This window comes from Chiroxiphia lanceolata, chromosome Z (assembly GCF_009829145.1).
Source record: "Chiroxiphia lanceolata isolate bChiLan1 chromosome Z, bChiLan1.pri, whole genome shotgun sequence".
Taxonomy (NCBI): Eukaryota; Metazoa; Chordata; class Aves; order Passeriformes; family Pipridae; genus Chiroxiphia; species Chiroxiphia lanceolata.
Genome location: NC_045671.1, coordinates 38536831 through 38551922, shown reverse-complemented (window position 1 = coordinate 38551922; position 15092 = coordinate 38536831). Strand labels below are relative to the sequence as shown.

General features: G+C 38.4%; 1 protein-coding gene across 1 annotated transcript in view; it reads right to left on the bottom strand.

Moving 5' to 3' along the window:
- MSH3 (mutS homolog 3) overlaps positions 1-15092 on the bottom strand; it is a 104109-nt gene that overhangs the window by 54045 nt on the left and 34972 nt on the right. Inside the window, exons 11-13 of the mRNA XM_032675236.1 lie at positions 10205-10289; positions 9526-9635; positions 196-328 (exon numbers count right to left, since the gene is read on the bottom strand). Of these exons, the coding sequence (XP_032531127.1) occupies positions 196-328; positions 9526-9635; positions 10205-10289 (328 nt within the window). The remainder of the gene's footprint in view (positions 1-195; positions 329-9525; positions 9636-10204; positions 10290-15092) is intronic.

The window sequence follows — 15092 nt, the reverse complement described above, 5'->3', positions numbered from 1 at the left end:
CTATCAGCACATCACTGATAAAAAAGTAAGATTCTACCAAATCTGATTTTTATAAACTTGCATCCCTCTATTATGTCAGCCTCAGTTTTGCTAGGAAGAAAACATTTTTAAACAAACATGCAAACCCAAAGGAAATACTCTAGGACGGAATGATGCTGTTTAGAAAATAATAACCCATTGTAATTATGGTTATACCTTTTTGTGAAAAACACTGCAGAGGCCTCTCTCTAAATCTGGCAGCTTACAAAGAAGATTTTGAATCTGACCAAACACGCTGGATTCTGACAGCAGAATTTCAGACACAGCATCAAGCCGGGCATTTATTTCACTGTAAAAGAATAAGACAATAATTAACACTTGTGTTTCTCTAGTAGAAGGCATACATCTAGTGAACCTCTTCCTTCATTTTGTTTTAGGGGAATTAAGGAATGCAGAAGATTTTGAGATTTTATTAAAAACACAAGTAAGATCCATTCTCCTCTCTTTGTGCTCTAAATAGCCAAATATACACTTCAGTGCCCAATTCTACATGTACTTCTGGGGGTAAATAATACGATTAACACTGAATCCTGAATATCCAACCTTAAATTTACAGAGAGAGGATGGGCAGACAGAGTTTACATTTGAACTCTACACAGCATACTTTATTCCAACAGGTTGTACATACTACTTCCCATTTTACCCCTCTACATTTGATCCAGACCACTGATTGGTAATTACATAGATCAAACCACGCTAGGCTTTTTACTTTTTCTTTTTTTTGTTAAAACCTGTAACATTAATCTCTGTATTTCAGGACTGAAGTCAATCAATGAGAAAACATTTTCTGATGTGAAGAAACAATTCTGTAGTTCTTTGCATCTTCCTTTCAATCATATTCTTAAAGCCACTGTAAGAAAAGAGCTGTAAAAATGGACAACTACTGTCAAGTTTCACCCCAAATCTACATCTATTTCCAACATATGCATGGACTGGCTGTAGAGTGCAGAGATAAGGTAAACTCCATCTCTTCTTTCTGTACAACCAAATTGCCTTATTGCTGCTTTCTAGGAAAAGACTGAGAGTAGGGGTAAATGGATGTATCCAAAACATGTGTGTTCACCCCCGCCATGCAGTTTACAGAGAAATCAGTCTTTTGATACCAAAATACCAACACTTCATACACCAGCCAAGTGTGTGCAAACCCCCCCCACACCTGTTCTCCTGGACCAGTCAGATGCTCTGAGCTCAGCCAGCCCAGAGGAATGGGAAGCAAGGATGCAAACAAAATATAAGATTTTGGGGAAATTGCCTGTCTTGGCCATGGCTTTTATTGCAGAACTGCTGTGCCACTTTCCACTGCTACCAAATGCTGTCCATGAGGAAATCAGTGAAATTAGGCACCTCCACGGGCTGCAGACATTACAACAGCCTGGCAGACAGAGGCCTCTGGCCCTGAAGACAGCTAAATCTACGAGTTCTTGAACTTTTATTGCACTGTATGTGAAAGGGAGAACATCAGGAATGAGTGTGCACTCAGACAAACATAAATGTAACAGCGCCTGAGCGCCAGGATTCTTCCAGTGACACACTGCTTTATACCAAAGCAGCCAAATCATCCCCTCCTCTGCCACAAATAACACACCTTCATCCCGAGAGCAGCCCTGCTGTACAACACCAAGATTTGCACTGTCCTACCATCCACCTGGACCACAGGTAGATGGAGCTTCCAATGCCTCTGTGTGAACTGAGGACAGCCTCTGGTGCCTGGACCCTGGACACCTTGGGAACTCACTGTTATCTCTGAACTGCACAGCAGACTCCTTGATAGCACCAGAGCACCAAAAATACTCCATTATCCTAAAAGACTGCTTTTTTCCCCCAGCCCTGAGGAAAACAGAAGGGTCAGACCTCACAGGCTGTGCCTGGCAGCCCTGCTGCAGGTCACAAGAACACCTGCTCCACTCCTCCAGCAGTGCCAAATGCACACAGCCAAACATTTCTCCTGTTCCTCTGGGCAGCCAGGAGACCTAGAAGCAGCAGCAACAGCAAAGGACAGAGCTAAGCCTTAAATCTGATCCCAGAGCCACGATCACGGATCTGGTGTGCACTGACAGAGTCACAGTTATGCAACCAAACAACCAAACATCAGGCTCTTGGCACCCCCACAGGGCATGCCAGGCAGAGATTTAAGCCTTGTGCATCAGTTAGTGAGACGGTCTCAGCAACAGCTGGATAATGGAGAGGGAATGGAGAAGTATCAGTATCAATGACACAGTAATAAAACACCCTGAGTGCACAGCTCTAAAGCCAGCAAACAGTTACACTGATACCCTAAAAGGTCAGCGTCACCAGTCACAATTACATTTTCATGGAAAATTATTAAAGTTTGCTGTACTTGAGATCATGGAACACTCCTGTGCATGAAGGAGTACTGAACTGTTAAATTATAAGCATATGTACCTTAAAGAAGACAATAACCGGTATTTTTTATTATAAAAAGCATTGTAAGCAGCACAACTCTGTCACTTAATTTAAATAGTGCTATTATATCTAGGTGGTCAACTAAAAACTTGCAGTAATATGTAAAGTAGATGCAGATATTTGAAAAACTTCTCCCTACAAAGCTTAATCTGCACTTTAATCATCCTCACATATGGCTGTGTTACTGGAGCTCCAGTAATCTAAAACTAAGCATCCATACAGTTTTTCTGCTTTATCCTACAAACAAGAAAGGGTCAGGAAAATGGCATTCAGTACCAAATGACCCATTTTTTTCCCACCTGTAAAAAAACATAGTGGGATTCCTATTTCAAACAGGAAGTACAGCAAAAAACTGTGTGAAATATGAAGTGTATGAGGAAAGGAGGACTGGGATGAGATGATAAAAACAGATGATGAATTTCAAAGTATGCTTTTAAACTTTAGATACATATACTTAAGTTAATGAACATTTTGTTGAGGGTCAGTATATACATATTGCACTGATCAGCTGCTAAACCATCTCAAAACAAATTTGTTCTGCATTGCAGAGTTATTCAGCATATATGAATTACAGTCTGGGGTTTCTAATCTCTGCATGGTCTGGAAAAGAATTTCACCCCCAGAAAATCTGAATCTAACACTATACAAAGGAACTCAACAGCCAGCCAAACTGGCTACTACTTCATGCTCTACTTAGGTGCAGTATTAGTCTGTTCTTTCTCATCTGTATAAAGCATGTCGGCAATCTGAGCTTTATCCAATTTTCCAAACAATCTTTAGTGAAATAATGTAACATAATTCAGTTGACTAAAAGCAATACACTTACTTCTGCTGTACTCCCCATCTAAGAATAGCATCATTATTACAATACTAAAATCACTTTGCAGTGTATTTAAACAGAACAAAATCTACCTGCAGAATTTTTATTCTAGTCATTAAAAAGAACTACTTGAAATGAAATAACAAGATGTTCCCCTGTGTTATTCTGCTACTAAATATGTGAACAATATAGAAAATTAGAAAATACATAGATATTTGAATCCTAAACTAAAAATTATTTTGACAAAGCAGAAGGCTGCAGATCCAAAAGCATTGCTCTGAATTAACATCTGAGCAGCCTAAATAGGCTTGCTGGTAACAGATCTGCTGATCTCTCCTGCAGCAAAGCAAACCTGACATTTTTAGATATGATAATATATCATTACATTTGAGGCAGAGTGAAACTGATAATATAGCTGCTGTATAAGAATGACAGAACATTTTCATTCGTATAACCTTTTATTTTTATACAAGGTAAATAAATACTAATTTATCAGAAGTCTATTAACTTACAATAAATGCACACAGTATGAGTCCATTCATCATGCTAAGGACATAGCTCAAGTACAGTGTGTACAACTGAAATTAATTCTATTAAATCTGTTTAGAGACCACAGTGATATGTAGAACTGTCAATCACAGGAATTCAACCCTTAAAAAACATAATAAAGGCTATAAAACAATAAACGCTACTTTACATAAACTATATTATCTAAATCAAAGCCTAGGAGCCTCCTAACTACAGCATTGTAAAGAATGAAAATACATTATTTAAGTTACTCACTCACACAATATGCTTTTTTTCTGACTTTCCTTCAGAACATGGTTCGTGAATGAAGACTTTGGATGAGTTGATTAAGTTAAAGACCACGTTAAACTGTACAGTGTGTTTTATGCTTCAGACCACTCCCTTTCACGACAAGCAACTAATGCCATCAAAACCCAAGGCCGTGGTAGAATTACCACAGTGTAATCTATACGCTGTGTATGATTTTTTAAAGAACAAGCAGACGAAAAACTGGCTCATTGCAGAAGCTAGAAGGTCAGAAGGATAAAGTGTGTGTGTCAGACTGACATCTGGCTGGCTCCAGAGCCAGCCAGGGACGCTGGCAATGCCAGCCAGTGACTGTTGAGGCTGGAGAAGGGGCCATGCAGAGGAAGGGCAGCACTCTTCTGGGACAAATGTCCTTGGTTTGTCTGTTGGAGAGAAGGACGACACAGCACAGGTGCAGGAATGATGCCAGAAGTGGGTACGGACTGTACAGAGGGATCAAGATCACCAAATGCCCCCAAAGCCTCTGACCTATCTCCAGAAAGGTCTGGAACAGACTGCATACGAGAACTAATTTGCATAGAAAGCAAGGAACTGATCTCCAGGACAGCAAAACTTACCTGTAAAAAGGTGCCCCCTTAAAGCCTGGGCACAACCCCAGGACCAGCTGCACCAGTGCTGGAGCCTGGACTGGTGACCTCTCTTTTCTCCCTCTCTTTCTCCCCCTCTTTAATCCATCTCCTTATCACTCTTCCCTTCCACCTTACCCCTCTGTTCAAACCCCATTGGCATGTGCTTACAACAGGAGATGAGGGACGTTAGTCCCACGATCTCCCTGCCAAGTGTGTAATTTACTAATAAAACTTTATTAACTTTTGCAGACCCTCTGACATCTGTTGTTGCATCTACAGATCTTGGGTGCTCCCTTCCCCTCGAGGCTTTTTTACCCAAGTATCTAAGTTAGAAACAGGCTAACTTCATGGGATGAATCCAGATTTGTTAAATTTGTTAAAATTTGCTGGAATGACCACCGGAATTTCACACATGGGCACCAGTGAAAAAAGTACAAACAAGGGTAACTATATCACATTTACTGGAGTGAAATTTAAGTGAAACCTAAAAAAATTAACATCCTTCTGGATCTGCTCACTTGTTTTTCACTTTTTACTCTCCAAACTAATGTCTCAAGCCTCTCCAGAGAGGTCCAGCGTTCCCCTAAATAAATATGCAGGACAATATTCTTGAATGGATCTCAAATACTTAACTGCAACATAAAAGTACTCTAAACTTTATCTTCACATCTGTTAAAAGATATGCAAATGGCAATCAAACACTTTTGTTTATGTTCACACACAATGTTTTTCAGCTATTTGTGCCTAAAAAGGGAACGGTTGGCCACTTTAGCCACCGTGAATGAAGGCCTGATTGCTCCATTGATAAGGAATTAGACACAGCATTCAATGAGACCAAAACACAGCTAGCAAAAATGAATGAACACATGTGATGATGCTGCAATCTTTTTCTTTCCTACAACAATTTTGAGATCTCAGGCATATGCTGTAACCTGCATTTGTGCATTTTATACTGGCACTGATGCTATAAAATCATTATTTTTAGGAGGAAAATTTAGCTGTGCTGTAGGATTGATGGATTTTATTCATAAATCACTATTGCAAAAAAAGAAGTATATTCTAATCCTGCTGTGGATGATGATGGTATCAAATGGCAACCAGTTTAACTCTGAATTAAACTGGTTGGCAACCAGTTTAACTCTGAATTAAACTGGTTTCTGCAAGGACCTTTTGGAAGTTTGTTTTACTGCCCAGCATTTTAATTATGGGAACAAGACCAAAGTCAAGCTTGAAAGACTTTCCTTTAGGATTGTACTTCATGCATTGAAGTATAAATAAAACAGCACTCATTGCGTTCAAAGTGAGAGGATTTAGAACAAGATAATATTTTATATTAAATATTTTATATTGCCAACATCACTATAAAGAGACACTCTTCTACCCCATTCTATAGTACATATCCTCCAAATAAAAGTCATGTTGCATTAGTAATACCAATTTATACTCTTCCTCTTCTTTAATAGTACTTAAGGAACTGTCAGCAGTCCTGAACTGTGCAGTTCTGAATTTCCTAAATTTACAATCATTCTGTGCTCTTGTAGACAGAGCATATTCAGACTAATGGTAATTATCAATACCATCCTACAAGGCTTCAATTCCACCTCAATAAAAGCATCATCTCATCCAGAACTGGAGGAAATGGGGGACAAAGTATATGAGAACCACAGGGGAGAAAAAATGGAAATCTAGTTTTTGAGGGGTAATTACAATTTTGGGTTCTGTAAACCATAAAGCAAAGGCTGAAATGTTTTCAGCAACTCTCTAAATGCATACCATTTTTTATCTTCCTTGAGATTTAAACATCAATTTTGAACTCTCTGTTCAACTTCAGCCAACCCTGACAAGGCAAAGGAAGGTGTTCGATCTCAAGAAAGCAGATTTCCTACAAATTGTGCAAAAAACAGCAACTGAGCAAGGCACAGACACAGATTAATACCCAGGATGCAGTATTTATTTGTCTGTTCTGTTTGGACTGAACACGGGCAAGCAGCGCTGCTGTGTCTTGGAGACAGACATAACACCTAGGAAAGGGAACTGCAAAGATGAAGGGGGAAGGTGGCAGCCATGGATGTAACAGAGACAAGGAAAGACACATTTTGCAGAGATGAGGTCTCAGATTGTTCATGTGCAGGGCAACAACTTTTTTGCCCTTTCCTCTGTACCACCACCACAGGACAACATTCCCATGATACACAACAAAACAAGAGGTGGACATCAGAGCCAGGTTTGCTCAACAAGGCCTATGTGAAGCTTTTCTTTCTCCTTCTCCTGTAGCCATTGAAAAAACAGCGACTTTCATATCCACTTCAAGGGTTCTGAGATTTATTTTGCATTAGGAAATAAACTATTTGTAAATGTTGTACATAGACAAAGACACAAAGATTACACTGTGCTACAATATGTATCTTGAGGCCAGTCCTGAACCCTTTGGCTGCTGAGTGTGATAATACACAGCTCTACTCCTTACCCTGCTGAAACTCCACTGCCTGACTGGGAAGCTGCACATTTCATTCACTAAGAAATGTTCCAAGCCTTCCATTTCCTTTTCTTTCCACTCCCCTTACAAAGTCAGGTAAGGAAGGTACTGCATGGAACTTGAATTTCAAAGGTAAGAGAAGGTTTCTGTAATCCACAGATACATAACTTCTGCAAAAAAATACTTTCCTGATTCCTCCTAAAAAGCTCAGTCATCAATGACTGATCCACTCTTGCCTCATCATCTTTGTATAGCCAGGTGAGTAAGTAAGGACATTACACTTTTCCCAGTTAAGCCTTTTTTTGATTTTTCTTTTTTTAACAAATGTACAAATCTTGTTTCTACATGTACTACATCACCAATCATCTGAAGGGTATCTTCAAGTTTGCCGAAATGAGCTGTCTGTACACATTTACCTTTATTCAACCTAAGGTATGACTTCTCCACAGGAAGTTTAGTCATCATTCCAAGTGATTTCCAACTCTAAGGCATAAAGCAGTAATTACACTCTCTCACTTTTTGATACACCTACCCACATACTGGGAAAGATACAGTGCAGAAACCTGACTTCCTCTGAAAATGTCTCTCCAGGAGGCTCAGGTGAATTACAATTACAAAATGTTCTCTAAGTGCATTTGTGTGCGTTACTGGGAACAATATTACCGGATGTCTGATGCACTAAGTACCTGAAATTACAACTTAGAGTCAGAAAGGGAGAAATACACAGAGGAAAGTAGCTTTTCTAACTTCAGCTGAGGAGCACTGTCATCTCCAGCCACAGAAGCCTGAAAAATGTCAAGCATCACTCTCTAGAAGCAGGAAAGAGAAAAGGAGTAAGACAAGAAAACAAAACTACAAACTTTTGAACTGGCTCTGCACTGAGGCAAGGGAGAATTTAAACTAAATATATTGGTTAAAAAAGAATGCCTGGAGTCCACAGACAGGCAGTTTTCTACCTGCCCGGAAAAGGACTCTGTTTTACTGTGAATGGTATTTCACCTCCCGGATCACACAGGGAATGATTTAGGGGCAAAATGGCTGGAGGCAGGTCCTCCCCAGCTCTCCATCCTCAGAGCTCTGGCTCCCTCCGCTGACAACTCCACAAATCCCAAAAGGTCATAAGGGCAGGAAGAGAAATAAACTAATTTATTTCCATTTATTCCCACAAAGTGGCTCAGAAATTCTGCCTACATGCTTTTAAGGTGAACACAAGGCCCTAATTAACTTCCATTAAGCCCAATACTTTTTAGGATAGTTACATCAAAGGCCTTTTGGAAGTGGGTAAGACATATGAAAGAACAATTAAAAAAAAGAAAGGCACACTGAAATCAACTTATTACAAAAGGCTAATAAGAAAATTAAGCAGTGATGCTTCAGAAGTACAGTGCTTTCACATACAAAATTTGGTCAAGGAAAAAAAAATCCTTCTGAAGACATTTGTAAATTACCAACAACAGCAAGATGCTAAAACACTGAACTACCTCACCATTTTAAACTGGTGAAAAATAATAAACATAAAAACTGTTTAATATATTTACAAAAGTAAAATAGAGGGGAAAAATATTTTAGATAATCAACGCAAAAGGATTTTCTATATGCTACAGCTGAAGGGAAAGAAATTATTTACAATTAAGTAAATTCTACATGGACAATGCTTAGGAAAGGCACATTTAAAAGAACAGATCCAAAAAATTAAAATGTAGGGAAAAAACATTCCACGGAGTCAATACTGTCAATTACTACACATTCAGGTACAATACTCCAATAAAGTCTGCAAAGATAAACCAGATATGATGGTGTCCCTTTCAAAACCAAGGCAAGTGAAAACTTGCATGACAGTGTCACAAAACAAAACATTTCTAAAGCACTGATAAAAAAAGGACAGGTCAAAATACAGGAGTGACCAAACAATCATCACATTTCATAATTAGTAAAAAGGAACACTTTCCCATTGTATACAGAGATAACAAAAACATCCACAGCTACTCTAGAAGAAATTAAACATAGTAAGGATGTAAGTATTTGTGAAGCAAGGAAGACATCCATCATTTATCGGCAAGTTTAGGAATAAAACAACCTCCAATACTGGGTCATCCTCGTTCATTGTCAAAAAGGATACTGAATTAGAATTGTACCAAATCTGATTTCTGCAAAGGAATTTCTAACCTGGTCCAAACCCACTACTATTTATCTGTACCCAAACAGAGCAGTTTAAGCCTTTCAAACCAATTTATAACATCCACATCTTCTGTTGTATAATTTCCTGTGCAAACTCCCCTGTGGATCTCAGGCCTTCAGGACAAACAAATACATTCAAAACCACTATAAACACATATTTAGCCCAGGATAAAGAACTATCTCACCTGGATTTCATGAGAGGCTGAGTCACCCATTTCTTCAGTCTTCGACGTCCAAAGGAAGTTTTAGTATGATTCAAGACCCAGAGTAGACTTCCTTTTGTTTTCATGTCCATCTAAAATAATAAAAACATCTTTAATATTTTTAGCTGAGCAGTCAGTGTTGTAGTGGAAGGATCTCCACCATGTTATATAGAACATTTTGTTTAGGCTTTAAGATATGCTAACTGCATGTTCATTTACCAATCTCACCCACCAACAATACATTACATAAAGTACCTCCAAGAGTGGTAAGATATTTAAGTATGCTTTTCCTTTAGCCAGAAAATCTTTTTAGTAATTGACTGGAATAAATTAAGCAAGTGGAGTTAAGTTCTGCGCATAAAGCTCTCAGCAGGAGCAAAAGAACAGACCCTACTACAGACATATCCCTCGACTGCAGTTCTTGCTCAAGAACTTAAGTTGCTCAAGTAAAGTTCTTTGTTAGTCCAAGTACAATAAGGTTCCTAACTCATACTAAAAGCCAGTACAGATGAACTTTGATTTATGCCTCTGAAAATGTGATCCACCTTCAGTCTGATCCCATTTAAAATAATTTAAGCTTTTTGGGTGAAATTTGCAAGTAATTTAACCAATTTCATTGGGAAGGCAATAATTTTTTTTAAAAAATTACGTTTGTCCTTACCTGATTCTGCAAAATTTCAAGATTTTTCATTGTTGTCCCATTAATTGTCATGTATTCAGTTTCACTGGACAACTGTTTAAAATTTCTGGGGAGAGGAATTTCCTATGTTATATCTTTAATTCAGGCACAGAGAGAACAGTAAAACACTGCCAAGTTCTTCATGTTAGATAATTCATTAGTTATGCAAAATAAATTAAAAAAAAGTCAAGTAAGAAATCAAATACTAATACTAATAACTTATTTTAACTTATTGTTTGGAAAAAAAATCACTTTTTTTGTTTAAGACTCACTTCCCAGTCTCCTGCAATGACTCTGACAAAGCTCAGAATAAAATCCAGCTCTCCTGTTATTTAATCCTTTGACACTAAATAGCTAATTTATTCAGTCTACAACTAAGCAGAGACAGGACAAATAATCAATACTTCAAGAGTGGAACAGACTTTTAACACAATTCACCATCAAAAAAGCACATCAAAACACATATTCTTTTTTTATTACTACTGCAAATTTAAATATGCTACCAGTACAATTATTTAGGAAAATAAATATACAGTATATTTACACTGTATGATTTTGGTTTTGATGTGAAATAACCATGACCAAAATTACTGGACTTTTTGATACTCCTTAGCAGAACTAGATGAGACCAACTCAAAGGCTGTGTTGGTTTAGAATCAACACTAAAAAAATAATTGTGTTAGATGTGTAATCTTATTAGATATGAAAATTATTTCAGTCTCAAACACACACACATTGTAGTTTGAACCATGAAGTGCAAGATCCTCACTAAACGTTTCTGACAAACGAAGTCATGATTGTCTGGGTTAATCATACTGCTGACTGCCCTTTGCACAGAATCTAGGACACTCTTTATTGTCTTAGACTAAGCAGAACAACTTGCTGGGCAGGATTTTAAATTCTTTTCTTGACCTTTCACAGAATTGTTTTCAGTGTATTCGATTTTAAACCCCCTAGAGAAGCACGCGAATGCTCTAACTTTTCTGTTAGGCACACACAGCTGCTACATTAAAAACAAAAACAGTACCAAAACTTCCAGAAAAATGAAATACTCAGAGACTAATGTTATATATTTATGTTGTATGCAGGTGTTTGGGCCTGCTGGCAAATTTCTTCCTAAATAATGGGTCAAATTTTAAGTATTTTTCACAGAATTAAAAAAAAAAAAGCAGATTAAACTGAGGGCCCTAAAGAATGATCATTTGGAAGTACAGCTGATTCAGAACTGTATCCATAGTCATAATTATTCTGCTTTGTGTGCTATTCCAGCAACCAGCAAAACTGACCAGCAAAACAAAACTGGAGGCAAAACCCACAGTACCTTCCAAAGTACACAAACTTGTAAGCAACAAAACAATACTTCCTTTTATTATCTTTAGTCACAACTGCTGATGCTGGCAAAAATTAATTAGGAATGATTTCTGCTTGGTTCCCCATGCCTACAGCCAACAACAAATCCCATCTGCTCTTCTGAAAGTACCTCTTCTGCTTCCAGGACTCACCTAAACAACAGTTTTCCTATTTGCCACAACTCGAGTCTGTGACCTCTTAAACCCAGCTGGGTGAGAATCAGGCTTTTCCACCTCTTCTCAAAAGTGAAAAGGATTCTTTTGGGTGGATTTACTGATTCTTGTGCTCCCCCACTTCTGGTTTTAGAGCACTTAACACAGACCACACTGCTCACAGCAAGGTTGCCCAAGAGTATATGAAGACAACTCACTCTGTTCCACTGCACAGTGTATTTACTATTCATTCAGAATCGGACAAGCAAAAGTTGCTTTCACAGCATAAATTATGTGTGTCTTACATTATCCAGGTGTTTTCTTTATCTGAGTTACTTCACTCTGCTATTAATCCTGGGAACTGAGAGCTTGGAGTATACGAAAAATAGTCAAGATCAAGTGCAGTGTATACCCAACCAATAATTCCAGATGTCACAGCTCAGAACATGTTTTGCTTCCACCCTCTCATCTTCCTTCAGCTTGGAATCAGAACTTGTAAAAATGTGAAAAAACTAGACTCTTCGTAGGGAATTTAGAGATCAAATGGCATAAAAATAAGGCTGTAAACAACTATTAAGTCAGTGCTGGTTTTGCAGCAAAGATCTCAACGCAATCCTTGTGTGAAATGCTAACGCACTGCTATCAGCCATCCCTTGAACCACTAAAAATGACTCTTCAAAGACCATTTTGACCGGATCACAAAGACATAACTCCTGTAGGTGACAGTGTGACCTGAGTTTCAAAGAACAGACTTGCAATGGTCTCAAGCACTGAAAGAGGACAAAACACAAGTGATGGAAACAGATGGCAACTGAGAAGCACAACAAGGTAGGATCATGTCATTTCTGAGTTTAGAAAAAGAGGAAACAAACAAAACTTCTAGGAAAGTTTAGGAACCTTATGGGTTATACTCATGACAAGGAGTATTATACCATAAAATGACTTTTCAGAGCGGAACCACACAAGACAATGAGTATGAAAGGGTTGCTGTGACTGCTTTAGGACAGTAAACTACATCCTCAGGCTTCCATTCTAATGTGTTACTGCTGAAACTGGATCATCTTGGTCATTCTGGCAGTACTTATGGGGGGCTTATAAAAAAAGAGACTGACTGACTTTTACAGGGGTAGTTAGTGACAGGGGAAACAGCTTTAAACTAAAATAGGAGACATTCAGTTTTAGGAAGAAATTCTTCCCTGTGAGGGTGGTGAGGCCCTGGCACAGGTTGCCCAGAGATGCTGTGGCTGTTCCATCCCTGGAAGTATCTAAGGCTAGGTTATATGGGGCTTGGAGCAACCTGGGATAGTGGAAGGTATCCCTGTTCATGGCAGGGGGTGGAACTGGATGGGCTTTAAGGTCCCTTCCAACCCAAACCATTCTGTGATTTTGCCTGCAGAGAAGCTTGCAGTGAACAGCCTTTTTAATGCTTTATTCATTATTCTCTGCACAGGAAATATTATATGTAACTTCATACTCAGTAACCCACCCTAAGTGAATGCATGGTATTTAGATCAGTAGTTTTCAACTACTTTAATTCTGGAAATCTGTAAGATTTCTGAGTGAAGATGCAAGGCACTGTACTGAAAGCAGCAGACCTTCTTTGCTCAATTACCTTTTACAGACCTCTAGAGGCCATGTCTTCAAGATCTCTGAGAGTGAATAAACCACAGAATAAACCTATAAAGACAAAAGTTGCAGGAATCCCTAAAACCTTTAAGAAGTAAAAACAAGTCTCTCCATTTTGCAGAAGCATAGTTTTTGTTAGGTATGAAAGACATTACCACAGTCTAAGTAGCAAAGGACATCAAGTCCAGACTATGTTTTGTATTTAATTAACCAGGTTTGAAAACATTAATGAATAGTGCCACAAGGCTAGAACTTCTGATCTGAATCCCTTTTTGAGTTGTGTACCATTCCCTGCATTTCTTGAAGATCATCCATCACTGTTCAAAGTCTACAAACTACAGTCTCTCTCTTCCCTCTCCGATATGCTGGAAAATGTATAGGTAAAATCAAAATGCACTGAGACACTTCTTCCCAGCAACAGCTATGCAAATGATGATTTTTCAAACAAAACTGGGTACTCAAATGTATTTGAAAACCTCTCCTAGACGTGCACCAACTTCTTGACAAAAGCCTTTAATCAAGGTATCTCAGTACGTAAACGTATTAGAGCACATTGATTAAAAACACCTTGCATCATTCATTATTAAATCTATTTTTACTCGCTATTAGAAATCTAATGCAGTCTAGTCACACCTAGAGGTCCTGCTGTGACAGATATCTTTATTTCTTTTTAATATTTTGCTTTATTTACAATCTTAAAAGTAGATTTAAAAGCTTAACCTAAATACTAGAACAAAACTTGTTTCCCCCCCCACCAATGAGGTTTGGTTATCACTTACATGATGTTTCTTAACTCCTACTAATAAGTGGAGACGGAATTCTTTCCAGCTGTGAGAAGAGTGTTTATCCAAAGAAGGTACAGAGGTGTAATAAATTTTTCTGTCATTCTTCCTATCAAATAGGTCTTCATCCAGATCTGTGTCACTTACTTTAAAAAACCGAAAACTATCTCACAACTCCAACTTCATGCTCACTGACCTGAATTCTTCTAGGAATTTTAAGTTGCTTGACAGTGCAACGGGAGTATTTCTTCTCTATTTCCTAATTCAGGAGATTCATGAGCCTGACATAATTTGCTTAAAAGTCTTTCAGTTTTCAGTTTTTAGATAGTATTTCACTGGCATTAGGAAAAGTATTGGAATTTGCCTCAGTATTTGTCTCACTATGTCGATGCCTGTGATACACTAAAAATAGCAAGTAGAACTCAGTAGCAGGTAGTCAAAACATAAAGGTTTTAGGAATAAACACAGCGGAATCCAAGCTCCCAACCGCAGAGGTTTCTCAAAGAATTTATTTTATTTCTTTATAGAGCATCAATAGGATATTAAGTAGTTCTTTGCCTTTTCACTCAGATGCTCACACATTCACAAAAAACCCATTAGAACAACCTTCAGCAGGCAAATGTCAATGCCAAGAACTAGTGCTTTTCCTTCCCAGTCAATAATTGTTCTTGATTTTAGGATGCAGCTGTTACAAACGTGACTGAGTGCTCCTACACAAGCCTTCAGACAATGAGGTTTCTCCTCTCATCATCATCATCACGGCTGGGCTTCATGAACAAAGATTTGGGAAGGGCTCTACCCACACTTGTTACAAGTGCTTGGTGGCTAAAAAGGCCAATACGAGACGGGCATGTCCGGTTGCAAAAGGCACAGCGGAAGGACTCCTTAGGTGGTATATTCTGCAAGACACGATTCTTTTCTCCTCAAGAGTGATCCTGCATGCTGGTCTACTCTGGCCTC